The 27,585-nt window shown below is 36.8% G+C and overlaps 1 protein-coding gene across 1 annotated transcript; it reads left to right on the plus strand.

Annotated features, from left to right (window-relative positions):
• Positions 1 to 269: 269 nt before the first annotated feature.
• Positions 270 to 27,585, plus strand: DSG3 (desmoglein 3; the record flags this gene model as incomplete). The annotated part of the gene is made up of 16 exons (XM_081263210.1): positions 270 to 317; positions 9,777 to 9,812; positions 10,322 to 10,453; positions 11,317 to 11,472; positions 11,913 to 12,057; positions 12,708 to 12,874; positions 13,712 to 13,840; positions 14,100 to 14,285; positions 16,291 to 16,562; positions 17,471 to 17,610; positions 18,738 to 18,965; positions 20,420 to 20,677; positions 22,863 to 23,002; positions 23,298 to 23,361; positions 24,688 to 24,935; positions 26,971 to 27,585. The coding sequence occupies 16 exons, from the start codon at positions 270 to 272 to the stop codon at positions 27,583 to 27,585; spliced, it is 2,964 nt and encodes a 987-aa protein (XP_081119336.1).

A 27,585-nucleotide genomic window follows, 5' to 3' on the forward strand; every position in this document is an offset into this window, starting at 1 on the left:
GAGCTTTTCTTTCAGCTTCCAACAAAGGATTTCATTGCTGCAGGAAATGAGGTGTGTCGAGTTTTTACCTGGGAGAAAAAAGTGATGCAAGTGTTTCTGTTGGGACCAATCCCTGGTTTAGGGTGGGGAGGAACTGCCTAACAGGCCACCTGTAGACTCCTGGGCAGACAGCAGAGACAGGGCTTTTGCAAACATCACAAGCAGACAGCTCTGAGAACAGCCACAGTGGATCTCCTGAATTAACTCACCAGGGAAATCAGAGACCAACTATGGCTTGGCTTTTCCCCAGAACCACAGGGGCTCTGGCCGTTTTAATGGTAAGTCCTGTCTTTTTCTGATAATAATCACCAACTTTCCTTGTTCCCTTTCTTGCTAGAGTACATTACATTTGATTGCTAAATCCCCATTATCAAATTCTTAAACAAAAACAATGGAACTAAAGGTTATAAAATGAAACTGCCAAAATTTTCAATTGCCTCCTTTTGTTTCTTGTGTGTGTGTGTGTGTTTTTTTTTTTTAATGTTGTATTTTACAAAGAAAAGTAAACCAGAAAGGAATTTCGAGTAACCATTTTTGGATTTTAAAGTAACCATTCAGTATTTCTTAAGTTTACCAATTAAGTAGACCTAATCTCCAATGATATTTTTCACAGTACCTTCATTTTCCTCAAAATAATGCTCTTATTCTTTTTTTTTTAACACACAAAGTAGAACACACGAGAATCCCTTCTATTTTCCAAGATTACGTGTCTCTTCTAACGCATATGACTAAGATCTCTACATGCCTGGACTTTAGTACCTGACATGTTTTTAAATTAGTTGAAGACTGGGGCTGGGGTTGTGGCTAGGTGGTAGAGCACGCACCTAGCATGTGTGAGGCGCTGGACTGTTGAATTAAAATCAAAGTGATTTTGCTTTTAGAGAAGTTGGGGGATTATTAAGAAATCAGTTTCTATGTTCAGCCACCATGTGCAAATCAAATATATCCTTTTGCAGGGGGCAGGGAAGACATGAACCATTGTATAATGTAAAAATGTTCAGGAGAGTAATATTTGTGATGATTGGGGAAGTTTGATAGATTGTGGTCTAAAAGAGAAGTGGAATCTAAGGAGCAAAACAGGAGCCTAGATGTTACAGGCTGGTTTATACCTTAACTATATTGTATTAATAAGGAAAAAAATATGTCGTAGCATTATCAGCTACATGAAGACAGCCAAAGAGCAAAATAACCATAAATGAATATCGAAAGATTCCTAATGCTAATTCCGCTTTGTCGATGGTAAGTGTGATTGGCCTAGGCATCAGCTCATTTCATTTCCTCGTCTAAAAAGATTGAAATAAAGGAACTTCCAGAAGTTACAGGGAAATTGATCTCAAGAAAAAAAAAAACTTTCTAAAAACTACAAGTTATCTAACAGAATGCCTTATGTGGTAGAATCCCCAGCCTTCCCTCTCAAGACAAGGTACAGTCAGAAATGAATGCCATCCCTTCCTAAGACTCTTTCTATTATGACAATGTAACTGCTTTGGGTATCTAGTGAATTTTTTCTGACCCAAGAATATTGTAAAGAGAATGTGATAGCTGCATGGCTGTCCCACCTTTTCAGATGGGAAATTTCTGGACTGAACTGCAGGTAGCCTGATGAACCAGATGTCCAAGTTAGGGACAAAGCTCAAGAAGTCAGGGGTCATGTGGCCAGGGATGTCAGAAGAGTGTTGTGATAAGGATGAAGAGTTGGCTCACCATGGCTTAGGAGAACTTTGACTTCTAGTCACCTCTCTTTTCCTACAGTGACTGTGAAATTCTTACAACAGGGTTGTTGCTTCATCTTTAATAACTTTCTTACAGAGGACACAAAGTTGTTGGCAGGATGAATAAATGATTGAATAAGGCCTAAACCTCCTTCACTTATAATGCTAATGACATGGGGGAAACTGTGACATGGAAGACATTTTTCTCCACCCAGGAAAATTTCACACACACACACACACACACACACACACACACACACCAATTTAAACAATAGTATAACTTCACACAAAATATTAAAATTAGTGACCCAGACCTGACCTGACCAATATGGTAGCCACTAGCCACATGTGGGTATTAAGCAACAGAAATGTGGTTGGTTTGAAGTGAGAGGTGTTTATAAGTGTGCAATACACATCATAATTTAAAGACTCAGTATGATAAAAGGATGTAAAATACATCACGAATATTTTTTCTTGATGACATTTAAATGATAGCATCTCAGATATAGTCATTTAAGTAAATATATTGTTAAAATTCATTTTGAAGTTTTTTAATGTGACTATCAGAAATTTTAAAATTATTCAACTGGCTGGCCTTTGTGCCTCTCATTACATTCCTATTAGACAGTACTGGCCTACTATGAATGTTATTAGTGGAAGGCAGTGTCAGTCAGGAGTGAGGGTGGTAAATAAGGTTCCATGAATTCATTGAGATTTGAGATGTGATAAGTGGAGATGGGTCCAAGGAAGATATCTTCTGTTTTCAGACCAACATAAGCAAAGACAGGAATAATTATGGTATTTGCCTAGAGGCAATGGATCCAACAGTTTGACTGGAGTAAAAATTTGTGTTGAAGAATCCGGACATGAATTGGAAAGGTAGATGAAGGTGAGATTGAAAAGTACATTCTGTGAAGGTGAACGTAATGCTTTCAGAAATGGGGAACCACCCAGAGTTTTGAAATAGTGTGGTTATGGGGAAAAAAAAGCAATGTTCTCAAAAGCACTGTTGAGTGAGAACGCTCACCTTTTGTTGTTGAAGGGTGGGGTCTGAAGGTTGGAAGACATATCTGGAGGTTTTGAAATTCTGCCATTCAATGACCTTACAAGGGTGGCTTAGTAAGGTGAGATAGAGCAACTAAGTCATTGGCTTGGATCTATAGCTGTTCCACTGACTCATTCCACGCCTGGTGGCCACAACTGTCAAGTAAGAATAATATACCCCACCCTCTGACGACTTAAAATGGCCATAGTGAGAATAAAGCAGAAAGTGTGAAAAAAAATGCTATGAGAAATATAAATTGCTTTGTAAGAATCTAATATTGTAGTAATAATGATAATTCCTGACATCTTCTCAATATTGTATCTTCAGATATTTTTAAAAACCACCAAATTTTTTAATTAATTATGAAATTAATATTTTTGAAATTTGACAGAAAAAAATAATAGCTATATTTTAAATGAATATAATGATAGGGGGAAAAGGATATTTTCAAATGTGAAACTTTTCACAAAATTTCAGCTATTGTCTTCTGAATTAATTATTTGGAAGGGGAAGGCATGAAGAATACCTGCTTATTCTTTCTTTAAAAAATAAAAGTCTTACTTTTAATTTCTTACACTTGTCTGATATTTCACATAATACAAAATGATGAAACAATTTTAGGAAAAGATTTGTAGTTGAAAATGCTTTACCCTCAGAGATAAAAAAGACTCTTTTAAGAGACAAACCTCTTAAAAGTTTTGTCTTCAATGGAAACCATTGTTCACTGTTTTGCAGTTCACAAATATCCAAAACACATTTTGTCATCTAGCATTCCTGTAAATATTTGAATAATGAGCCATCTGATTTCGTGTTATTATATTACATAAAGCTTTACTCACTGCAAAATTAATAGAGATGTTTGAAACCCAAAGATTTTTAATACAGTTGTTTTAAAGACACAGAAGGAATTTAAGCATCAAGTTCAGAGTAGAACGTGTTCTAAATACAGGAGAAAGATCTTCAACCACCTTTTCCATAAAACATTCAAAAATTAAATTTTTAGAAAAAGGGTTTTAGGCTAAATGGCCCATTTTAACAAAAGGAAAATCTGTTCTTAACTAATAAAACAATTGTTTTCAATACTAATAAGTATATGAAGATAAGTTTCCTACAGAACTTTTCCAAAAGTTAAGACTCTAAAATAAGGATAACCTTGTCAAGGGATTCTGCCTGGCCCTGCCTGACTTGGGAAGAAGTCAGGAAAGATGTAATTACTTCTACCAATTAGCACTCCCACTTTCTTCATACCTGAAACTGGTTTTCATCTGGAACTAGAAGACACAGTGTCCATGAGATTTCTCATAAACCTCTTAGCCTTTGGCTATTTCTTCCCGGTAAAGAATCAATCTGCTAGCCTAGGGTGAGGGCTTGTTTTGTGAAACTCATCACAAGAAAATTATATAGACAATTGGTTATTATCCATAATTATATGAAAAAAAAACTGAATCTATCTAATACACACGTGTTTCCTACAGGTTCGCTGGGCAGCTGTCCAGGTTGTGCATTGCGCAACTCCAGTAGGAGTTCCCATAAACGACAGTGGGAACAGTACCCCCTGGAGTTGTGCAAGGAGCAGCCTACACAGTTGTGTAGTGGAGCTCTCTTTGCTCAAGAAAGAAAGTGTTCCTATGCGCCTTGTCAGAGATGACCCATATTAGTCAAAGTAGCTCTTCTATGCTTTTTTTTTTTCCCCCTTCCATTTTGTTTTGTTTTGGTTTAGTGACAAAAGTGTCTTTGGGGGGCCGGCATATCAGGGATTGAACCCAGGGCACTTAACCACTGAGTCACATCCCTAGTCCTTTTTACTTTTTATTTTGAGACAGGGTCTCATTAAGTTGCTTAGGGCCTCACTAACTTGCTGAGGCTGGCTTTGAAGTTGGGATCCTCCTGACTCAGCCTCCCAAGCTGCTGGGAATACAGTCATGCACCATCACAACTGGCTGTGTTTAACAGTTATTAAGCACTTACTATGGGCCAGGATGGGCTAGAGCTATCAATTTTTTAAAGTCTCACAAGTATAAGGGCAGTAAGATTATTATCCCTATATTACAGATGAAGAAACAGAGGATGAAGTAATGTCCCCAAGTTTTACAATTGGTACATGGCTGAAACTGGAATTCAAATTCAGGATCAGAGCCCAGTTTTGCTTTGCCACACTAGGCCGCATCCTAAACAGCATTCTAAAGGAATGTTTGTGTATATCTAAGGATATTTGATTTTCTTAGTATCTCCATTATAATGCAAAGTTTAACTTTCTAATTTAATTGAATTTATAAATCTGTTATTGAAAAATTGAATTATCCAAAGTAAATAGTTTCTAAGTAATTGAACATATATAATTTTTATTCAATAAAAGAATTTGTCTTGATGGAAACAAAGTTTATTAGAATGTTTGGGGGTTCTTAAATTTGAAAAATTCAATGCAGATAAGTCCAATTAATGATAGTTCAACTCGTGAATTTCCAATTTATGTTGGTGAGAAAGCACACCCATACCACCATCCTGTTTTTCCCTGTCAGTATAGAATTCAATAAATTACATGAGGCATACAACACTTAATTATACAGCAGGCTTTGTAATAGACGATTTCCCAAATGTAGGCTAATGTAAGTGCTCCAACCATCTTTAAGGTGGTCTAGGATAAGCCATGGTGTTCAGTGAGGTGGCTGTATTAAATGTATATACAACTTCATGATATCTTCAACTTACAGTGGGTGTATCAGGACATCATTCCAACATAAGTTGAGGAGCATCTGTTCAGGGAGAAATCCGGAAAGATGAAGCACTCACATCTTCCAAATTGTGTGTATATAATTTATTCATCAGTTGTATGTGGAACCATCTCTGTGATCTGATATATTCACAATCACTGTTTCTGACCAATTATAGAATTAAAACCACCATCATATGTGGATTTCAGGACTTTTTAATGCAAATACATTAATAAAATAAAAGGAAAGAGTGGTCATGGACTAGCCTCCTGCATCTGATCATAATCTAATAATCCTCACACTACAGTTTGAGGTAATTCTAGTCAAAATCTTGGCCTAACCAAGTAAAATATCAGTTCGTGTCATTACAAATGGTCTATAAAAATCTAGCCACCCATATCCTTAAATTCAATTGAAACATTAATAATGATACTATGCTCACTAGCAAATAGGGTATATGAATATTAAATTACTTTATTTATATGCTTTCTTAATAATCAAGTTTGCTTATATGAACTTAAATTCCTATCTATACCAAAGTAGTTAGTCTGTATCAGTACTCTAAAAATCATGTAGAGTCTGTATCAGTACTCTAAAAATCATGTAAATCAAAATTTACAAATAATCAGGGAACAAAAATGAAAAAGAAAGGTACAGAAGTTCTCAAGATAAGAAATACTTTTCCACACTGGTACTTCCAATCCATGTTATGAAAAGAGAAAACTTAATTGATTTAAGTTGTCAGGAAACTATATATTTTATTTACTAGCTCAATTTAGCTATTCCACAACTATACTTATTTCAAACAACATTGTATGTAAAAAGTTTATACAACTTATTTTATAAATAATTTTATAAATTGTTTAATAGAATTAATTATATTAACAATTTAACTAAAATAATTACCTATCGTATAAGCATTTGTTAACTAAAAATAACATTGTTCGGAATAATATTTTTTAGAAAATAATATTCTAAACAATGTGAGACTGTGATTATATTTCTAATATCTGAGGAGCATAGTAATACTCAGAAACATGTCTTACCAAATACCTCTTATTTCTAGGAGAAAAAAGAAAAAACAAAAGCATCACAGTTTTGCAGTGTTTTCTAAAATTAGAGATATTCTTGGTGGTCTGACTTTAAAAGAAAAGACAGGAAAGAGTAAAGACTTAGAAAGAATAACCTTTCTCAGCGCTCTGATTCTAGAAAAACATAGAAAAATAAATAAATAAACATCTGTCTATGATGTTAATTGTGCATAGTCTGGGGTTTGTCTCTCTTTTGCTTCCCAGGAAAATATAAATTGTGCCTTACTGCCTACTAGAAGAATCCTCCTCTCTGGGGCTGGGACAGACATGATTCATATTTTCTGGATGACTCTGATTTTGCTATAAAGGCCAATGTGCCTGGCTCATCCTTCCCCTCACGTGTGGCTGAGTCTCTCCACTTATGATCTGAGGAAGGAGTTGTTCCATCACTACCTTGCTAATAAAGAACTACGATGTTGTAAAAATCATTTTGAGACATGTTATAATGATTCTTTTTCAGGAAAATTTGAACACACACTCTTTGAAACCAGAATTTCAGTTGAAAGGTTTAGAATAGAAGAGTCTGGACATCCTAAGAATGCCATGATTAATCCTTTGGTTCAGACTTGGACTTGCCCTTTCATTATAACCTTTGAAAAAAAATGTAATAAATTTATGTTGTTTCAGGAGCAACCCTAGCCTTTAGCCATATAGAAACCTAAATTGACTATCATGTAACTTTCTTCCCACTACTAGGTTTTTTTTGTTTGTTTTTTGTTTTTTCCTATGTACTTCTGCCAACTTTGGTTAGAATCTAGTATAGTGCTGATGTATGCACTCTGAGGTCAGGCTGCTGAGGTTCAAATCCTGACTCTATCAGGGCCAGTGGCTGGAGCAAATTATTCATTCTCTCATGGCTGCCTTTCTTCATCCATAAAATAAGGATTATAACAATAGAATCTCCTTCCACACTGGCTTCTGCAAATATTAAACAAGATAGTAAGCGTAAAGCTCTACAAATAAAATTAATAAAGCCACATAATGAACATTAGCTACTATTACTAGTCTTCTTCTTTTTTTTTTTCTTCTGATTGGTTTTCCACAGTCATTTTCCTACCAAATTCTCTTTAGGTCACATAATCAGTGGATCACCAAATAATGGTTAAACATCTGCTGAAGGAAAAAATAGTAAGATAAAAACACGGAATTTGAAAATTTGCAATTCTCTTGGCTTAACAGAGAAATTTTTAATGCACATAAAACAGTAAAAAAATAATAATAAATCATGATAAACCAAAATGCTAACTTGCACGGTATAGAATGTGAGTTGCACAAGCTCAAAAAAGGAGACATCGGTAAAAAGAGTTTCATGGAGTATTTTAGAATTTGAACACAGACCTTAATGGATGAGTAATATTTAAGTGGAGGGGAAAGAGGGATGAATCCCTGGTGGTAAGCAAGATGGGAAATTGTACATGTGATGGTCCCATATGCTCTTGAGAGTGGGAGCAGTTTGCCTGACTTCAGTAATTCTATTACACTCTTTTGGCTCTTGTACAGCTAAAGAAACTGTTCTATAACTGAAGCTAATATGGTTTGCTTTTGCAAGCCAGTTGGATAGGTGATGATCTTTAATCAGCTCCTATGACCACTTTCTTACTTGTTCCCCGAAACAATGCCTTCCACTTATCAGGGAGAACATTTGGCCTTTGGTTTTTGGAATTGGCTTATTCCACTTAGCATGATATTCTCCAACTCCATCCATTTACCTGCAAATGCCATGATTTTATTCTCTTTTAAAGCTGAGTAATATTCCATTGTGTATATGTACCACAGTTTCTTGATCCAGTCATCTACTGAAGGGCATCTAGGTTGGTTCCACAGTTTAGCTACCGTGAATTGACCTTCTATAACCATTGATGTGGCTGTGTCACTATAGTATGCTGACTTTAAGTCCTTTGGGTATAGACTAAGGAGTGGAATAGCTGGGTCAAATGGTGGTTCCCTTCCAAGACTTTTTTAAGGAATCCCTACAGTACTTTCCAGAGTGGTTGTACATTGCCACCAGCAATGTACGAGTGTACCTTTTCTCAGCATCCTCGCCAACACTTATTGTTGCTTGTATTCTTGATAATTGCCATTCTGACTGGAGTGAGATGAAATCTTAGTTTTGATTTGCATTTCTCTAATTACTAATGAAGTTGAACGTTTTTTCATATATTTGTTGACCAATTGTACATTTCCTTCTGTGAAGTATCTGTTCATTTCCTTAGCCCATTTATTGACTGGGTTATTTATTCTTTTGGTGTTGAGTTTTTGATTTCTTTGTATATCCTGGAAATTAGTGCTCTATTTGATGTGCATGTAATAAAGATATTTTCCCACTCTGTAATTTCTTTCTTCACATTGTTGATTGTATCCTTGCTGAGAAGAAGCTTTTTAGTTTGAATCCATCCCATTTATTAATTCTTTACTTATTGCGCTTTAGGAGTCTTGTTAAGGAAGTCAGGACCTAATCCGACATGATAAAGATTTGGGTCTACTTTCTCTTGAATTAGTTGCAGGGATTCTGGTCTAATTCCTAGGTCCTTGATCCACTTTGAGTTGGCTGAATGTTCTCCCTGATAAGTGGATGCTTATCTATAATGTGGGGGCATGGTGTGAGAAGAATAGAGGAACTTCAATTGAGCAAAGGGGAGAGGGGAAGAGGGGACATGAGGGTAGGAAAGGTGGTGGAATGAGATGGACATCATTACCCTAGGTACATGCATGACTGCACATATGGTGCAACTCTACATCATATACTACCAGAGAAATGAAAAGCTGTGCTCCATTTATATACAATGAACTGAAATGCATTCTGATGTCATGTATAACTAATTAGAATAAATAAAAGAAAAAATACCTTCCATAGCTTCTGGGAACTGTTCAGAGAACAGCCACAATAGAATATCTGGTTGCTGCAACTGGTTGTTAGTATACTTTTGCAAAGTCCTTCTTACATTACTAAAATTCTGTGGTCAGGTTAAAGAACTGGAAGAACTTGTTTATATTGAAAGCAGCATTCCTTTTCATGGTGGGAATTTATGATTTAAATACCACCTCTCCAAAACTACTTTTTAAAAAATGGGAACAAACTATAACATGAACAAGAAAATGAAATAATTAGGATAATTCATTGTATATAATTACTTATTTTAAGAACTCATATAATTTGACTCTATTTAAATGTCTACAGGTGGTGGTGTTGGTTCATGGAGAATTGCAAATAGAGGTAAAGTATGAAAAATTTTTTGCAATTTAAATACAAGTTTAATATTAAAACTTAAAATTGTATTTAGGAAAGATGAGTATTTAATGTTTAAAATCATTTGATAATTTAATTGTGAAAATACATGAAATTAAAATTCTAGTGACCACATCAACAATACTTAGAAAAAGATCATCTTTAATATTATTCTTTTGATTTATATCATGCATTCTTTCTTCTTCTCCTTAAACAACCCAACAGGTCAAATCCTATGAATCTAAAACACTTAGATATTGTGAAGCATTTAAAAAATATAAAATATGATTAAAATGCTAACATTGGAAGTCATATAACTTTGTAATTATTTTAGTTAATTTTTTTCCTTAAAATATTGGGTTGAACAAATTGAACATCTAACAGTCTTAGTTACCTTGAAACATAGGGCATTCCTCAACACAGGTGTCCATAATAAATATTCAAAGTAAAAATTGCCAACAATGTGCATTAAAAAATGGAATTCCTTTTTGCATAAGACAAAAGGACAACATGGAGAAGACGAGACAGCAATGCAACAAGCCAGAAGAAGATACAAACGTGAATGGGTGAAATTTGCCAAACCCTGCAGAGAAGGAGAAGACAACTCAAAAAGAAACCCGATTGCCAAGGTAAATCATATCAGCAGAGATGTGTGAATTTTTTTAAATAAATGCATTACATGTAAATTAAAATAATATAACAATCCCAATGTCCATAAAACAAATGAACTAGAATATCCAACCAAAAAGTACAATAATTATAATAACATAAAAATGAGAAAGAAAAATGAAGGAACTCTGGCTTCTAGAATTACAAAGTGGAATTATGAGACATATTGACTAATTTTAGTGTTTAAGCTTATTTGGATCTATATTTAATAAATAAAGAAAAAAATAGAGATAAGACAATTAGAAATATGGTTGGTGGTAAACATCGGATTAGCCATGTATGGATAATTGGTGAAGGTGAGTGCTGAAATGTATCAAGTTCATTATACTGTTCTAACTTTGTGTACATATTTTAAATAGCCCCATTTTAAAACTTAACAAATAATTTTAATGCATATTTTCAACACCTACTATATAATTCTTTTCTCTTTCTTCCTCTCCATTTCGTCCTCTTTCAGCTTACAGAAGCTTTCTCTTTCTAATGTTATCAGGTAAGGAGGGACCTAGCCTTGCCAATTGGCTTTGTTAAGTGCCTTTGACCTTCTCTTAACATTTTACTGTCACCGTTGTGGCCACAATCTGAGTAAATATTCTAAAAGTCACAATGATGAGCACATATTGGTCCATGCTGGTCTGCAGAAGCAACAACTTGACTTTATTTCCTCTTCCTACTACCTGATAAGACAAAAAGTAAATGCCACAGTATCAGAAAGTGGACTAAGGGAACAGGTGACGGAACTATGGAAGGAAAGGAAGGCAGAGGGGAGGAAAAGACCTGAGGGATGATCATCACCTTATCAACAGCGGGTTATTTTTGTTTGCAGATTTCTTCAGATTTCCAAGCAACCCAGAAAATAACCTACCGAATTTCTGGAGTTGGAATTGATCAGTTCCCCTTTGGAATCTTTGTTGTTGACCCAAACACTGGTGATATTAACATAACATCCATAGTTGATCGAGAGAAAACACCAAGCTTCCTGGTAAGTTTGTGTCTTCAACATCAGTCTACATTCTCTCTGTACTTCCTGGCTTTAGAAGGTGGCTCTTCTACTGGTGAATTTATGAGTACATGAGTCAATTCAATAGCAAGTAACATTAGTTCCCCTACCAAGAGCATCCACTGATGGTTTGTGCACCTGAAGGAATACCTAAATGGGGAACAAGAGTGAGGGCCAGACTCCAGCACACAGCCTGCCAGGAGCTTTGTACTGCTGGGAGACACATTAGCCTGGAGGAAGGTACAATTTGCCCCATGGCAAGAGTAGGCATCTTTTTCCATTTTGTCTACCGTTTAGGGAAGTATTTTTCTTCTTTGCACAAAAATTCTGTACATGCCAGCAGAGACTTTATGTACACAAGTTCTAATAATATGCAAACTAAGTTTGTAGAGTAATAATGAACATTTTCCTTCTGTTTCTAGATCACATGTCGAGCTCTAAATGCCTTAGGAAAAGATGTAGAAAAACCACTTATACTAACGGTCAAAATTTTAGATATTAATGATAATCCTCCAGTGTTTTCACAAAGCATATTCCAGGGTGAAATTGAAGAAAATAGTGCTTCAAGTAAGTCTTTTGTGCTATCTACCACTTCTAATTCATCTGCTTTTCAAATACAAGTATCACTATGGTGTCATTCATAGAAAATAAGTTATTCTCTTAGTTTCCTCAGTAATTAAAAAAAGATCAAGCTAATTTGTTTGTTCCTTTGTAGATGTTGTAGTTCACCTGATTACCCAGCATCATTGTGTTTCTAGATTGTAGTCCTGTTATAAGGTTGATAGTATTTTATTCTTCATACATAATTTACATGAGTATCAGGAAGTCACAAAGCTGAGGGGGCATCCTCAGGCAGCCTGAATGCATGATCTAAGCTTTTTTTAGGTTATAAGGGGCAGAGACTTTCTTGCATTATTTGGATAACTTGGGAAAGGGAGAGAAATATAAGACCATCCATTAAGGGAAGAAATCAATACAGAAAATGGTCTGAACTGCCACAAAACCAGGGCTTAGGAAAATCAGAGGATTTTTATGGAAAGCAGCAGGTTCTACCTAGTTAAGAGAGAAAGCTGTCACAAGTGATATGCAATTTTTTGAGTGTATGGGTGGTTTTTAAAACATTAAAAAAAAACAAAGTGAAACTGTGTTGAATATTTAATTTGAATATAATGTCAACCTTTACATATGCTTTCATGAATATTTTCCTATATTTGCAGACTCACTGGTGATGATACTGAATGCCACAGACGCAGATGAACCAAACAATCTGAACTCGAAAATTGCCTTCAAAATTGTCTCCCAGGAACCTTCAAGCATGTCCATGTTTCTCATAAGCAGAAATACTGGAGAAGTCCGAACTTTGACCAATTCTCTCGATCGAGAGGTAAAGAAAGTCACTTGGAAGCATGTAAAAATAAAGAATTTGATTTTAAGAAACCCAAGAGAGGTGACTCCATTTTAACTGGGAATAAAAAGAGAAAGGAAAAGAATGTGCCAGTACTTACCTGAGCTAACCCAGGGACATGGTTTGTCTTCTTGAGTGTGAATCTGGTGGTATGAAATGTGTGCCTGTGACCTGCTGCACAATCAAATGCACCCTACATAGCCAAGGAAGTTAAAATGACAGTAAAAGAAGCCATTGTAACTTCCTTTGCTATGTGTGCACCACATAGAAATAAATAAATGAAAGGTATTGTGTCTAATAAATAAATATTTTTAAAAAAAGAAGCCATTGGCTTACATGCACAAAGGAAGCACGTGGCCAATTTCTCAGAAAATGGAGAAAGGAAATCTCTTAGATGGAGGAAGATATTTCTATCTGGAATCAAGCCTTCTCTGATGTTATACCAAAGAGTCTCCTTCGGCTTTTCTTCCCATCCCCTCCCACCACCACATCTGTCTCCATGACACAGGCTGCCATGTCAGATCCCATATTGCTTTCATGCAAATGGTTTTCCCAATAGACTAGCGCGGAGAAGCCCCATAAGTGAGCTTTCCTCACATCATCATTCCACCAGACTCATTGACGTCAGAAGTTTACAAAAAAGGGAACTCTTCTAGCCCTACAAACTTCCTTTTTTATGAAGAGCTAAAAGTGCTTGTGATCCAGGGACCATGAACTTCAATGTCTCCACTGGCTTGTCCGTGGAAAGAAAGTAACAGCCTTTCACACTCTTAGAAGATTGATAATACGTCTTTTTTTTTTTTTTTCCAAATTCAGCAAGTTAGCAGCTACAGTCTGGTTGTGAGTGGCGCAGACAGAGATGGAGAAGGGCTGTCGACTCAATGTAAATGTAATATTAAAGTGAAAGATGTCAATGATAACTTCCCAACGTTTACAGAATCTCAGGTAAACCCATTATTCCTTGAAGAACTGTGTTGTCATTTATTTAATACTTTGCCATCCCAATGCAGTATTTGCCTACTTGTCGGCTCTTAAAAGTTTCTGAGCTTTCCTTTAAAAATAAGCTTCATGAAAATATTTGGGATCTAGAAGGAAGGCAATACATAATTTGAGAGGTAATGACTAATGCCATTTAAAATAACTATAATCCTTATAGGTCAAATCTAGCAATGTGATTCTTAAATCCTGCTTTTCTCTTTTTCAGTATTGGGCACGTATTGAAGAAAATGCTTTAAATTCGAACTTGCTTAGGTTTCAAGTGACAGACTGGGATGAAGAGTACACAGATAATTGGCTGGCCGTGTATTTCTTTACCTCTGGAAATGAAGGGAAATGGTTTGAAATAGAAACTGATCCCAAAACCAACGAAGGCATCCTGAAGGTGGTTAAGGTAAAACCTGAGTTGCCTTCATGGGTAGAAATCTTCAGTACTGACCAAAATCATCACTTCTACAAATAAGCTTTATTAATAATAATGCCATTTCATTATACACAACAGAAAATGCATAAAAGTAGACAGACTTTTAAAAATCCCATGATAGAGTCATTCCTAAAGACAGTCTCTCTTAACATGCTGGTTTATTTCCTTCTAAGCCTTCCTACTTTACAGAGTTCACGTGTCACAGGAAAGCAGGAAGCCGAAACTCCAAACCTCACAAGAAAACTTTATTATAGGTGAAAATAAAGTAAAAGCAAGTGAAGCTTAAGCAGGGAGCACGTTCAAGAGAGAAAGTGGGCTGTCTCCACACAGAGAATGACAAAGGAGAAAAGCTGTCTCCAAGTTCATTACTGTTTGATGTTGACCAGGAGAGCTGGGGACCACCTTCTGTACTCTTTGCCAATCAGGTGTTCAACTCCTCCTTCACATCTGGAGTTTTTGACCTTAGTTGGTCCTCTTCAAAATTGTCATAGGGGTCATCCTATTTAGGGGGGCTTCATCTACAAGTCAATCCCATGTTAAAGTGTCACTGAGGTCAACAGCTGGTCAGAATTTACCTTGTGTGCCTGCATGATAAAGAAATCTTCCTTCCCAGACAGAGGAAGACACTTATAGCTATAATTCCTAATTTTACATTGACCTCAGTGGACCCTGTCAAGAGTTAGTCCCATTAATCCTTTTCTCTTGACATGTTTTACAAATAGTTCCTTGCTTTTTTTCTACAGATTAATTGCCACCATTTGATTTCTTAAGAGAGTTTAAAGAAGGACCCTAAAGAAACTTAAAGAACACTTTAGGACCTTCCTTTGCATTTCACCGCTCATTGATGGCTACTACCTAACAACATGTATGGGCGGGCATGCTTTCAGCTCAAGAGAGCAAAGTACATTTCTTCCATTAATAAAATTCATGATCTGCAATCGAGTTGAAGTTAGCAAGGGATGAGAATACACACAATTGTGGCTTGCATGTTTGTCAACCTGGTTTAAATGCGGTAGCTGTAATGATTGGAGAAAAAAAAAACCCACAATGTCTAGAAATTAGGAATGGATGAACAAAACCTTCAAGATAAAAAAAAATAGATAACTGTGTAAAGCTTGCATTTAACAGGCTTCCCTGTGACACACAAGGATATTTCTGCCTGAATATAGTATAAACCAGAAAAAATAAAGACAATCGGGTGACATTCTTTGACAGGACTTTGGGCCATGTGGGAGCTTTTTTATTTAACTCCTTAAGTCCAGTGGAATGACAGATTCACAATGTTCCCCAGTCCCTTAACAAGGGAACTGCTAGAAGATTTGCAGACTGTTCCTTATGACTTTACTTTTCATACTCTGCCACAGCCATCCCTCCTTGCAAGTGTTCTATTATAAACTTCTAGCACTGCCTGGGAATGAGATGTTCCCTATCTCGTGTATCGGTGTTGTTCAGTCTCCCAGTCTAGAAATCTGGGTCTTTCCCTTGAACTGTGACATTTCCTGACAACACACAGCCAAACACCTGACTGAGTAGAACATCCTTTAAAATATCACTCCCCTCAACCTTCCTCCCACCTGTCCTCCATCCTGGCCTTGCTGCCTCTAGCTAGACAGCTTCAGTCTTCACAACCTGATGAGGTAAGGTTTGTTTTTAGATGTGAAAACTTGAGGGTCAGAGAAGGTGAGTATTGTGCCCTGAGCCACACAGCACTTAAGTAGCAGAACCCAGATTCACACTCTGTTACTACAGCAAATTTAGGATTCTTTCCCCTGTACCTCACAACCTAAAAAGACTACAGTGATGTTTTGCTAGCGTAAACAGGAGGGATCCTGCTTTGTAAATATCGGTTACCAAAATGAATCTCATGATGTAGAATCCTATATCTTTTCTCTTGCACCAAGCTCTCTGTCCTCTGCTAGGTTTGTCGGATTGTGTTTGTGACACTTCCTTCCTTGGAATTTTATTTTCTCTCCAGCCTCTCGATTATGAACAAATGCAAAGCATGCAATTTGGTATCGCTGTCAAAAACAAAGCCGAATTCCACCGGTCCATAATCTCTCAATATCGAGTTCAGTCAATCCCAGTCACAGTGCAGGTCGTAAATGTCAAAGAAGGAATTTCATTCCGCCCTTCTTCAAAGATATTCACTGTGCAAAAAGGCATAAGTAGTAAAAAACTGATTGGTTATGTCCTGGGCACATATCAAGCCACTGATGAAGACACTGGCAAAGCTGCCTCCTCTGTCAGGTAAGACTATTTTATGAAAGCGTGTTATTCCTAGGTCTAGTTTTAATCTATAAACCACCCCAACATAATACACAGACAATCATGTGCCAAAAATATATAAAAGTGATGAAGATAATGACCTGGATAACTTGAGAAGAGACATGCAGAAATATTAGAATAATATTTAATAAGAATAAATATTAGAATAAAAATAAATTATTAGACTAAACTGTGCTAAGAACAGAAATAAGTATAAAGTAGAAGTGAAGAGAATACCCTAGTCCATCAAGAGAGATCAAGAAGAGGTTTCACAGAGACTTCCAGTTGAGTCTTAGAGAAGATTAGAAATTCATCAGAACACTACACTTCAATCACATAAACCATGATTGCACATGATTCCAAGGAGTATACAAAGGTATAAATGCCTAAAATATCAGAGTATGATGCAATGGCTATATTATAAAGAACAAGGCAAAAGGGAAGGAGAGAAAGGGAGAGGGTATGGGGGCAAGAAAGATGGCAGATTGAGATGGCCATCATTACCGTAGGTACTTGTATGACTGCACATATGGTGCGACACTACATCATGCACGACTAGAGAAATGAAAAGTTGTGCTGCAATTGTGTACAGTGAATCAAAATCCATTCTGCTGTCATATATACCTAATTGAGATAAATCAATCAATTTTAAAAAAATAAAAAAAACAAGGACACAGGTGTTTAAATTGAGAAACCAGGCTAATTTATACATTTAAGGATTACAAAATATGGTTCATGCATGTCATGTTAATTTTCTGAAACTTTTTATAAGCCCATACTTCAAAGTTTTTTATTAAGCATAAATATGCTAAATATAAAATGATTCATTTTTATTAATCAACATTTCAAGTCTGAAAGAAAACTATTGTTTTTTTTCTATTATAAAACAGATATGTCATGGGTCATAATTATGGTGGTTTGCTAACTATTGATTCAAAAACGGCTGAAATCAAATTTGTCAAAAACATTGACCGGGATTCTACTTTCATCATTAACAACACAATCACAGCTGAGGTTCTGGCCATAGATGGTAAGAAAAATATTCCAATAGATTTTAGAGAAATGCTTGTGCAGGTCACATTTCTTTGTGACTTGTTGATTGTAATTATTTCACATACTTCCTTTGTCACTAGATAAAGATAATTATTTCAGAGGCTGTGGACTTCAAGTCTTGGGTAACCTACTCTAAGAGAAAGAAAGAATTTTAGCTGCTCAGTGGAGTTTGTGTCACCACTGATTCTGTTTATTTCCTCTGACCTTCCTGTGGTTGAGGGAGGAATTTTTCACCTACAGAAATTTCTGGGTTTCAGAGAATCAATACAGTTTCCTATGGAAAACCTAGTAGGGAAGTTCAACTCAAAAGTGAAATCTGTGTGTTATCCACAGAGACCTTCTATGCATATCATTGAACAATAAGACTTCTTTTAATGAAATGCTTTAAAATAATACTCATTGATTTTGTGTGTTTCCTCAAGAATAAATTTTTTTTTGGTCAATGTAATAAGCAACACCAAAACAGAACCCCTGCCAGCAAATTTATTTATTTATAAATACACACACACACACAGACACACACACACACACACACACACACACACACACTACTGGAGAAACTGCAAAAAGCATTAAGAGTAACAGCAGACATGACTAATAATCTCACCATCAAGAGACATTTATTCTGTTGTTTTCAATTATCAAGATTTTAAATTTTTCTCTAATAAATATAAAATATAAATTTTATATTTTAAATAATAAAAATAAATCAATTTTTTATTTACTTTGGCTCAAGCTTTAGAAGTAGAAATCTTTCACACACTGATTGTAAATGAAGCCAACATAGCTTAAAAAGCTATTATTGTATTGCTCTCATTTGTAGTCAGTAAACTTGACACCATATAGATTTTGCTTTTGAGCATCTTAAATTAATAGGCCATGCTACTCTTTAGAGACACTGGGCAATTTGGTAAATTTCAAGTTGTTTTTTTGTGAGCTGTAGAAATAGGACGATACCTCTTTACTTTTGACAGTAACAAATATAATTTCTCATGAGAAGATATACTGACTTACCTGCACGAAGAGAAACTTTGAATGATTCTCTTCTTTTTGGTACAAATTTATTTGATATACTTCTTTAACTTTAAAATGTTATTCTTACAGAATACACAGGTAAAACTTCCACAGGCACCGTGCATGTTAAAGTACCAAGTTTTAATGAAAATTGTCCACCAGTGGTCCTGGAGAAGGATGAAGTCTGTGGTCCCTCACCTTCTGTGGTTGTCTCTGCTCAAAACCTGCAAAGGGACAGATACCCTGGTCCCTACACATTTTCACTGGAAGAGAAACTGCAGAAGTTGCCAGTTGTTTGGACTATCACAGCACTCAATGGTGAGTAAGAGGAAAGTTGCTTCCATAAATAAAAGTTGAACTTCTTTACGTTTCCAGAAGAGTATGAGAATTCATTGGAGAGCAGGTTTCCAAGAATTATTTAAAAAAAAATAAAGATGTGACCTCTCACTTCAGAAAACAAATAGTAAGATAAAATTTTAGCACCACTTAAAATTTTTGGTTTTTATTGAATAACTTTTATATTTCTAGTGTGTTTATTTCTACCTCCACAGTAGAAAAAAAATAGGGTCAGGCATCTATTTTTTTTTTCAGAGAAATGTCTATATCTCTCCATACATAAGGTTTTCCTAATGGGGCAGGCAGTAAGCAGACAGGAAGAACTGGAAAAACCCACTAGCCAATGGAGAATATTTATTCCTTTTCTCCTAACTTTACTGTGCTCATTTTACATTTTCTGTCTTCCAGAAGTTTTATATATATATATAGATGTTAGACTTAATAAAAATCTGTTCCTTTGGGGAATTTTATTTTGGCCATCAGTCCATTTCAGATCCCTTGTAAACTCACTTACTTTCCTTAGCTCTTACCCACACCAGTCCTGCCAACTTTCATGGACATGGTCCGTGGTGCCCTACAGTCATAGATTACAGCCATCACCAGAGTCAAAAAGATTTTGTTCTGTGTCACCTTCTGCCCTTGGGCCTTTCTGATGCTGGTTAAAGATCTAGCTCCAAACTACACATGTAGCATTTGGCTCAAAATGAGTTTACCTGATACATAGTCACTAAAGATGCCACTAAGAGAGAGCCAGCAGAAGGAACCCGCTCAGTTGAGTCTGGGCAGGACAACCATGGTTGGACAGGGTGAACAAGACCCAGTGTGATAGAGCATGGAGAGGTCAAGAGTGATTCAAACAGCAGCACTGCTGTGGGTTCTCACTTAGAAAGGGGCAATGTTGCCATGGAGACTAGGAAACTACTGGTGCTCAGGAGTCAGGCAATAGGTGACACCCCTGGGAATCCCATCCAACAGGCCATCATCTCCTGGAATGAGAACAAGGAGGAGCAGGTGCAGTAGCAGCAGCCAAAGCTGAAGTTCACTGTTGATGAGGCAGACACAAGAACATGGAGTTCAGGGGAAGGCGTACACTCAGAAGGCCACATGCATCTGAGTGTAGACATACAGGAAAGTAGTAATGCCATGGTATAGGGGCCTAATATTTGCATCATGCTCATCTCCTATCCTCTGATGAGAAAAGCAGAGCAAGATTGAGTCTTCATGGTGAGGAACAACAGGCTGTCTGGGTCAGAGAGGACAAGAAGGCATGTAGACAGATTTACCCAATTGATCTCTTAGAGCCCCTCATTGCTGCTCCGTTCACATCAGCCCTCTGTTTGTGCCAGTAAAGCATTCTAGCACTGTTATCAAAAATAAGTCGTTTTAAGAACAGAATATATTTGTTCTTACTATTGATTGCATGGCTTTCTCTACAGGTACCTCTGCTCTCGTGAGAGCCCAGCAAAAGATGTCTCCTGGAGTGTACAGAATTCCCCTCATAATTACGGACCATCAGGACAGGCAATGTGACACACCAGAGATCTTGACTCTGACAGTCTGTGACTGTGACAACAGGGATGTCTGTGGAACTTCTACCATAATCAAAGAACCTAAGCCCACGTACAGAAATGGGCCCTCAAGACTGGGACCTGATGCCATTGGCCTGCTCCTCCTCGGACTCTTGATGTTGCTGTGTGAGTATCCACCACCTAGCTCTGTGTCCACTAGGGTGGCAACACTTGCAAAGACTTTGTGTTTCCCATGCTCTTCTGTGCAATGTGGGAAGAGCCATTCTCAAATCATTTTATATGCATAGCTGGGAGAAAATGGGCATTTTTTTTAAAGAATCTGGAAGTTTAACTTGTCACTTGATAACAATCTATATGAACATAGCAAAGAAATTCATATATGCAGACATTTAGAATAGCACAGGAGAATCAAGAGGTAGAAAAAGAAATCATGAAACTGAGGATGTATGTAGCTCAGTGGTAGAACACTTGCCTAGCATGCATGAGGCCTAGTGTTCAAACCCCAACATTGAAAAATAAACAAAAAATCAAGAAGATTCTCTACCTACTGCCAGTAATATTCTTGGGCCATAAGCATGGTGCATTTTTTTCCTCTTTATCTTCTTTGTGGGTTTTTTTTTTCTCTTTGCAGTGTTGAAGATCACCCAGGGCCTTGTTAACACTCCAGCTCTGACCAGTATCCCCAGCCCCAGCACTTTCTAAGATGCTTCTCCTTATTCAAGTCCCATGAGATTCTAAAATAGAAAGAAAACCCTAGTCAAGCAAATTTAGGGGAAATAAACAGGCCTATCATAGACTTTGAGCTTTACAATGTGCATTAAAAGAGCATGGCCCTGAGAAGTTATTGTTCAATCCAGCATTTCCTCAAAGAAAGAGCTAACTACCTGAATATATATCATTTTAAGACTTAAGGGTTAAGTATATTGAACACATTTAGGGAAGCTACACATATGTATTATTTTTTAATAAAATAAAATTTTATTTTATTCAGCAGACAGATTTCTGGAAATTTTCATTCAAATCAAAATTCTGTGAATCAAACAGTAAGAGGTCACTATTTAAAATAATTTTGTGACAAATTCATGTATAAATAAGAGAAATCCTTGATCCATTCACAATAACTACCCCAATTTATTATAGAGTCATAGATATTTAGGGCTAAATTTTCATGATGATACTTTCTACTTCAATCCCTTCTTTTAAATTTCTTTTGATTTATGGAATCAATTAAACCACTAAAAAAGAACAGAAAAATTTATTAAAAACATACATATAACCATCACTCAGACTTAACAAATATGTCTTCATATCACTTTTTTTTTTCAATTAAGAAAATCATTTTTTGGACTGGGATTGTAGCTAGCATGTGCGAGGCCCTGGGTTCGATCCTCAGCACCACATAAGAATAAATAAATAAAATAAAGATATTGTGTCCAACTACAACTAAAAATAAATATTCTTAAAAAATAAAAGAAAAGTTTGGGGTGAAAATGGGAGTTCAAAACCCAATTTGAGTCAAATGTATGAAGGATGATATATCATGAGCTATGTAATGTTTTAAATAATCAATAAAAAAATAAAAATAAATAAAAATAAAAGAAAAGAAAATCATTTTTATAGGGCTGGGGTTGTGGCTCAGCGGTAGAGTACTCACCTAGGTATGACCAAGGCCCTGGGTTCAATCCTCAGCACCACATAAAAATAAGTAAATAAAATAAAGTAAATAAAATAAAGGTATTGTGTCCAAATACAACTAAAAAAATAATTTAAAAAAAAACCCCTCTGAGCCAGGGACTCATTCTCAAGTCATAATTAAGAATCCATTCATCACCATTTGTTAGGGTCATCTCTCTAGGTGCTTAGGGTGTTTGCTGACCAAGTACTATTTACTAAGAACTTTTTAGAAACCAAATTATTAAAACAATATCATACCCACCTAAAATCTTGGGCATGCCGGTATCATGGTCATCTCCACATTTACCTAATACAATATATATTTAGCCTCAATATGTACAAAGAAACACAATCATCAAAAAATCTATTCAGGAAAAGGATTGAGGAACTGAGCAACCCCCTTTATAATTCATTAAACAAAGTGTATCTTCAACAACAATATACCTGCAACGAGAAATGATCTGGCCTGTCTCCTTCCGTTTTGTAATAATTTGAAATTTTAGCATGCTCAATTTACTACATTTTATTTTATAGAAATCAATTTTACTTTTAATTAGGAATTTTCCTTAAGTATTTTAAAATTTTTATTTTCTTTGTAACATTTCTGACAGTTGTCATGTCAAATGGTTTTTGAGTAATTGAAATGTTCTGATTATTTGGTCTTGTTTTTCTCTAGTGGCCCCCCTTCTGCTGCTGACCTGTTCCTGTGGGACAACTCCCATCGGAGGGGTGACAGGTGGTTTTATCCCAGTTCCTGATGGTTCTGAAGGGACAATTCATCAGTGGGGAATTGAAGGTGCCCAACCTGAGGACAAGGTAGGGGTTCTGTTTGTAAAATATGTATCATAATCACATAGAGAAAAAAAATGTATTTAATGTTGATATAGAAAAGGGGGGAGAGGAGTACAAAAAAGAAGAGATTTCTTGACCCCAGTGTGAGTCACTGACGTAATTTGACATCTGAAGAGCTAAAATCCTAAAAATAAGGTTACTCCTAAAAGGATTTGGTACTCTTATAACGTTACCATTAACAGAGGACCACATTTCATCTGTATTGCTCTAATGTCTGCTTTGCTTTTAAATGTATTTCTGTTTCGAACATGGTTTGCAGGAAATCACAAATATCTGTGTACCAGCTATAACAGCCAATGGAGCAGATTTCATGGAAAGTTCTGGTGAGTAAACATCAAATGTCTATTTGATAGCAACAGCGGGTTAAATGAGAAAGATTTTTTTAAAATGAGACACATTCAAAATTACTTTATTAATTTGTGTATGTTAATGTAAAGGAAAAGGTACCCAATATCTACGTATCCACAGCCCAACTTCTGTCTGTTCTTAATCGCAGTCACATTAGCCATTAAAGTCTCCTGTGGACACATCCTTGATCCTGTTTTCCCTTTTTCCTTCCTTAAAATCAACAGTATATTTATTTGAGCTCAATTACTAATTCTTATATTCAGTCACCAGGTAACATGATAGCTTTGTGATCTTATAACTGAATTTATTTATTTGTTTTTATCAAGTGACTATTTTATTCATAATATCTCAATTCCACAAGTGCACTGTAAGTTAAAATAAGACCTAAGGCCTACTAGTAAAATTTCTTCTTTCTTCCATATTAGCATTAGTTTATTTTTAAATGTCCAGCCTACAGAATCTGCATGATAATTCCCCAAATATGTAATTGTCTGCCTTTGTCAGCTGCTCCCATTATAATGACATAGCAAGAACTACATTCAAAATTCTCTAGAAAAAAATAATTCATGAAATCATAATGTAAAGTTATCCGGCAAAATAATGCATTAAATTTCTTTAGTCACCAAGATACCAAATTAGCATCTATTATTTACATGATTGCATAATATATATTTCCTCTTTGGTTTCCATACTGAGCCAACATAACTGCACAATTACAATTTTTTTTTTCATGAGAACAAACAAGGACTTCCTTAGAAGCTTTCCAAGCCTATCTACTAAATATTTTCTTTTTACTTTTCTATTTCTGTTTGTCTTTGTTTTTGTTTTTGTTTTGGTGCTGGGGTTGAACCCAGGGCCTTGTGCATGTGAGGAAAGCACTCTACCAGCTGAGCTATATCCCCAGTCTTACTTTTCTATTTCTGTCCATTGTCATCAAAAATATATTTCCTCTGTACACTTTTTAAATTAGGATCTTTTCAACCTTTTCATCTGCTGATGTCCCCTCTTATGTTACTGTCACATCACACACTCTGGGGTGTTCTTGGAGCCTTTAATCACAAAATTGTATTTTCTCCCACATTTATGCTTTACATAGCAATGGCTCCTGGACATTAGAAATTACTTTTTTAAAAATACAATTCACATAAGGGATTGAGGATATAGCTCAGTTGGTAGAGTGCTTTCCTAGCGTGCACAAGGCCCTGAGTTCAATCCCTAGTCCCACATAAAAAATAAAAATAATAAAATAAAAATACAGTTCACAGCATGAGATGTCAAAGAATTTTCTCCCCTATTTTTAGAAGTTTGTACAAATACATATGCTGGAGGCACAGTCATGGAAGGAGTTTCGGGAATGGAAATGACAACCAAGCTTGGAGCAGCTACTGGATCCAGAGCTGCCACAGGATTTGGAGCAGCCTCCGGACTTGTCACCTATTCTTCGGGACAGTCAGTAACAATGAGGACAAGGCATTCCACAGGGGGAACCAATAAGGACTACACTGATGGGGCCGTGAACATGAGTTTCCTAGAGTCCTACTTTTCTCAGGTAATTGGATGGCAAATTGTGTGGCTTTTTTTATCTTATTTTCATTCGATTTTACTTGATGATATACCTCAGTTGGGTAATTCATTGTTCTTAAGGCATGTTAAAATGTTAAAAAAAAAAAAGGTTTCTTTTTGCCAAAATAATACAGATAACTTGGGTCACCAGTCAAAAAGAAGAGTGGGGAGATAGCCCAAAACCAAGAAAATATGGCAAGTGTCCCCTCCTTTCCCAACCGGAAAGACAATGAAAGGCAAAACTCTTTCACATTTTGGGAATGCCAGCACTGAATACAAAGCAGTTTGCTTTGCTTTTCTGTACCACAAAGCATGCTGAGACATGTGCACATATATTTTCCTGAGAGTGATTGATAGTACTCTTTGCATTTCTTCAAAGAAATCCATGGCCAAAAGAGTTGAACGGCAGGGCTGGGGTTATGGCTCAGTGGTAGAGCGCTTGCCTCACAATTCTCAGCACCACATATAAATAAAATGAATAAAATAAAGGTCCAACAACAACTAAAAAAAAAAATTATAAAAAAAAAGAAGAGTTGAACGACCACTGAATTAATGACCCAAAAGTCAAAGGAGAGGAAAGAATGGAATTGAAGATCAGTGGTGGGAGGAATGAATGTCTGGAAAGATGAATCAGAAAAGGGACAAGAGTGCTGGAACAGAGAGGGCTTTGGGGGGTGGGTTGCTTACCCCTGGTTTGGTAACTTCTCGCCAACTGCCTGCGCTGTCAAGATGAACTGGGTTCAGAGGAACAGGCTGCAACACTAAGAAAATAGAGAAGAAATCACACAACACATGGACATGAGTTTCTCAGGCCGAGGTGGGACTGTTCTGCGACCTTAAGGGTCAGCTTCCATGCTGGATGGTGCTGGAAAGAGAGCAAGTGCATCCGGAACCCCTCTATTTATTAGGGAAAAGACATTCGGTAGAATATTCCACCCAAATAAGGCAGGGGATAGTGTTTCAAAAGGGGGTTGCCCAATCCCATTGGTTAACTCTCAAGCCCAGAGCTGAGGCATTTCCTTGCCGATTGGAGGTAAAGGCCACTTGCTTCCCACAGCATGTGGCATGTGATGCCAGTCCAATACCCTCTTTACCCAAGGCTAAAGTGAGGTGCTTAGCTCATGCGCAGGGCGCCCCTGACAGTAACCATAGGCTAGTGGATAAGAGGCATGTTTAGATGGAACCTCCCCCTAGATTTTTGATACCAGAACCATGATAGATTCTGATAGCAGATAAAGGCTGACACTATATATTTTTTGGGGGGGGTGGAAGTGTACCGGGCATTGAACTCAGGGGCACTCAACCACTAAGCCACATCCCCAGCCCTATTTTATATTTTATTTAGAGACAGGGTCTCAATGAGCTGCTTAGTGCCTTCCAGTTGCTGAGGCTGGCTTTGAACTCGCGATCCTCCTGCTTCAGCCTCCTGAGCCACTGGGATTACAGGTGTGTGTCACTGTGCCCAGCAAGACTGACACTATATTTGAGGCAAAGTTGGCAGGGAGTGCTTATTTTGAGTGAGGATGCTTTAGAGTATTTTTATTTCATTTTTATTTTATTTACAAGTCAGGCTCCTGCAAGGATTGTAGAATCTGTGTATCTGTCAGGGTGAGCACTGTCTCCATGCACAGTGGGAGACCTCCACTGCCACCACCCCAACACAGACAAGCATCCACAAAGCCCTCACTTGAAGCCAGGTGATAACCTCCAGACATCATACAGATCTGCTATGTAGACCTAAATCCTTGCAAGTGCCTTTAAAGTTGAGAACTAAAACATAAGCCCAAGCTAGACTCAATGTTGACGGAATGTCAACCCTGTTATTATCCAAATCCCAGATAATTTCTATAATAATATTGTTCATATAAAAACATTTCTTAACTTCTATGGATTACCAAATTTGGGCAGTCATAATCCAACCTAGAGTTCTATGAACAGTTATAGATTGTTCAAGAATCTTCCTTAAAATTCTTCTTCTTCTTTTTTTTAAGAAGTCTTTTTCTCTCCCTCTCCATCTTTAGAAAGCATTGGCCTATGCAGAGGAAGAAGACACCCAGGAAGCAAAAGACTGTTTGTTGATCTATGATAATGAAGGCGTGGCTGATGCCCCGGGTTCTCCTATAGGTTCCCTGGGTTGTTGCAGTTTTATTGCTGATGATCTGGATGACAGTTTCTTGGACTCCCTCGGCCCCAAATTTAAAAAACTTGCAGAGATAAGCCTCGGTATTGAAGATGAAGCCAAACAAGCTCAGCCATGCTCTAAAGACAAGGGTTCTGGCATTGACTCCTGTGGTGGCACCATGGAAGTCCAACAGCCAGGATTTGACAGGTGCCAGACTCTGTCTGGTAGCCAAGGGGTTTCTGCTTGGTCCGCTTCTGGGTCTGTCCAACCAGCCATTTCCATCCCTGACCCTCTGCAGCATGGTAACTATTTGGTAAAGGAGTCCTACTCTGCTTCTGGATCCTTTGTGCAACCTACCACTGCAATCTTTGATCCACTTCTCACACAAAATGTAATAGTGACAGAAAGGGTGATTTGTCCCCTTTCCAGTGTTCCTGGCAACATAGCTGTCCCAACAGAGCTACAGGAGTCATGCAATATGCTCTATACAGAAAATCCTTGCTCCCACTTATGA

The sequence above is a fragment of the Spermophilus citellus genome (assembly GCF_964194105.1).
Source record: "Spermophilus citellus genome assembly, chromosome: 12".
Classification (NCBI taxonomy): Eukaryota; Metazoa; Chordata; class Mammalia; order Rodentia; family Sciuridae; genus Spermophilus; species Spermophilus citellus.